The sequence below is a fragment of the Nannochloropsis gaditana genome (genome assembly GCF_000240725.1).
Source record: "Nannochloropsis gaditana CCMP526 unplaced genomic scaffold scaffold366, whole genome shotgun sequence".
Classification (NCBI taxonomy): Eukaryota; class Eustigmatophyceae; order Eustigmatales; family Monodopsidaceae; genus Microchloropsis; species Microchloropsis gaditana.
In genome coordinates this window covers 1-1,206 of record NW_005803587.1, presented here as the reverse complement: position 1 = coordinate 1,206, position 1,206 = coordinate 1, and the positions used below count along the sequence as shown (strand labels likewise).

The following is a 1,206-nucleotide window of genomic DNA, read 5'->3' as shown; positions in this document are numbered from 1 at the left end:
AGTTACGTAAACAAATTCCCATCCTCTCCAAGGCATGAGCTTTGAGGGTTTTGACGATGTCCCATCGCTCCATGTCTTTTTTACCGCAGAGTTTGATGGCCATCTTGTAATTCCGCGCATCAAGCGCATTGTAGATAGGCTGGAGCTTGCGGACTCGGACATCATCTGACATGCCTCGGCGCTAAGAAATAAAGGAGATGGGTTGAATGTCCGCAGTAATCAATAAACAGATCACATGTATGCTCGATGGATGATCATTGCAGCCCAGTATTAGGGCTTGACGATGCGTCCGGTGTGAAAGCTCTCAGCCCTAGATACTTAGACACCGCTGCCGATAGAGACCACTTGAGATAGATAACAAGGCAGCAGACATTCCCGCTGCCTCACAGGACAATATATGAGACGATTCAGTGCAAAAGCCGCCACCCCCGGCGTCGTTCGTGTGTGCGACGAGTACTGTACCCTACCGCGAGACCGGCCACGGGCTTCGACCTGGCCGTTACTTTCCGAGGTTGGTTTTTTAATGACAAAAATGCATTGCACCGAGCCTTGTGGGATGCTTGCACTCCAGATAATCTATGGCTAATTAAAGACAAGGATACAAAGATGTAATGCTGGTTCACCAGAAAACAACAACTGTAATCATGGACGCTGTTGTCTTTCTTTGAACCTCCCCCCCCGCGTCGTCCCGGAGGGAAATGTAGGCATTTGGGGCCCAATCGAAAGATGGAAAAAGCTGTCTACAGACGATTTACTTCGTCAAGGGGCCGCAGGATCTTGAGAATGTTAGTTGCAGTATGATTCCATAACCCTCGTTAATGAGAATAAGTCGTAGCAGACCAAAAAAGCATTCTGCGTCCATTGGTCACGTCCCCATTGTGTCTAAATATTTTATCTTTTTGACTTTTGAGTCAATGAGCCCTTTCTTTCCTCTCAAGTCGACAAGAGAGCTCCCTATTCTCCTTTGCAAGGCCTGTACCCTATCTACAATCAGACATGCACATTTTATCAAGTCTTCCCAATAGTGAAGGTCAGAGAGCTCACGATCTGCTTGTTCGGATCAAGAGCTTTATAGGTCCTGGGATGGATTTCAAATAGACAACACCCGATACACTCATGCAAAAATGTAAAGACGACATGAAGCATAGTACTCCATTCAGCAAGTGCGAGTAAGCGGTCCGTGGAAGCTCGACAGGCGGTGGTGTC

The 1,206-nt window shown here is 47.4% G+C and overlaps 1 protein-coding gene across 1 annotated transcript in view; it reads left to right on the top strand.

Annotated features, from left to right (window-relative positions):
* NGA_0421900 (cytokine-induced anti-apoptosis inhibitor fe-s biogenesis) overlaps positions 1-96 on the top strand; it is a gene marked incomplete at its 3' end in the record, with an annotated part of 1,315 nt that extends 1,219 nt beyond the window's left edge. The window contains exon 3 of the mRNA XM_005854854.1: positions 90-96. Coding sequence (XP_005854916.1) covers positions 90-96 — 7 coding nt within the window. The remainder of the gene's footprint in view (positions 1-89) is intronic.
* Positions 97-1,206: the final 1,110 nt, after the last annotated feature.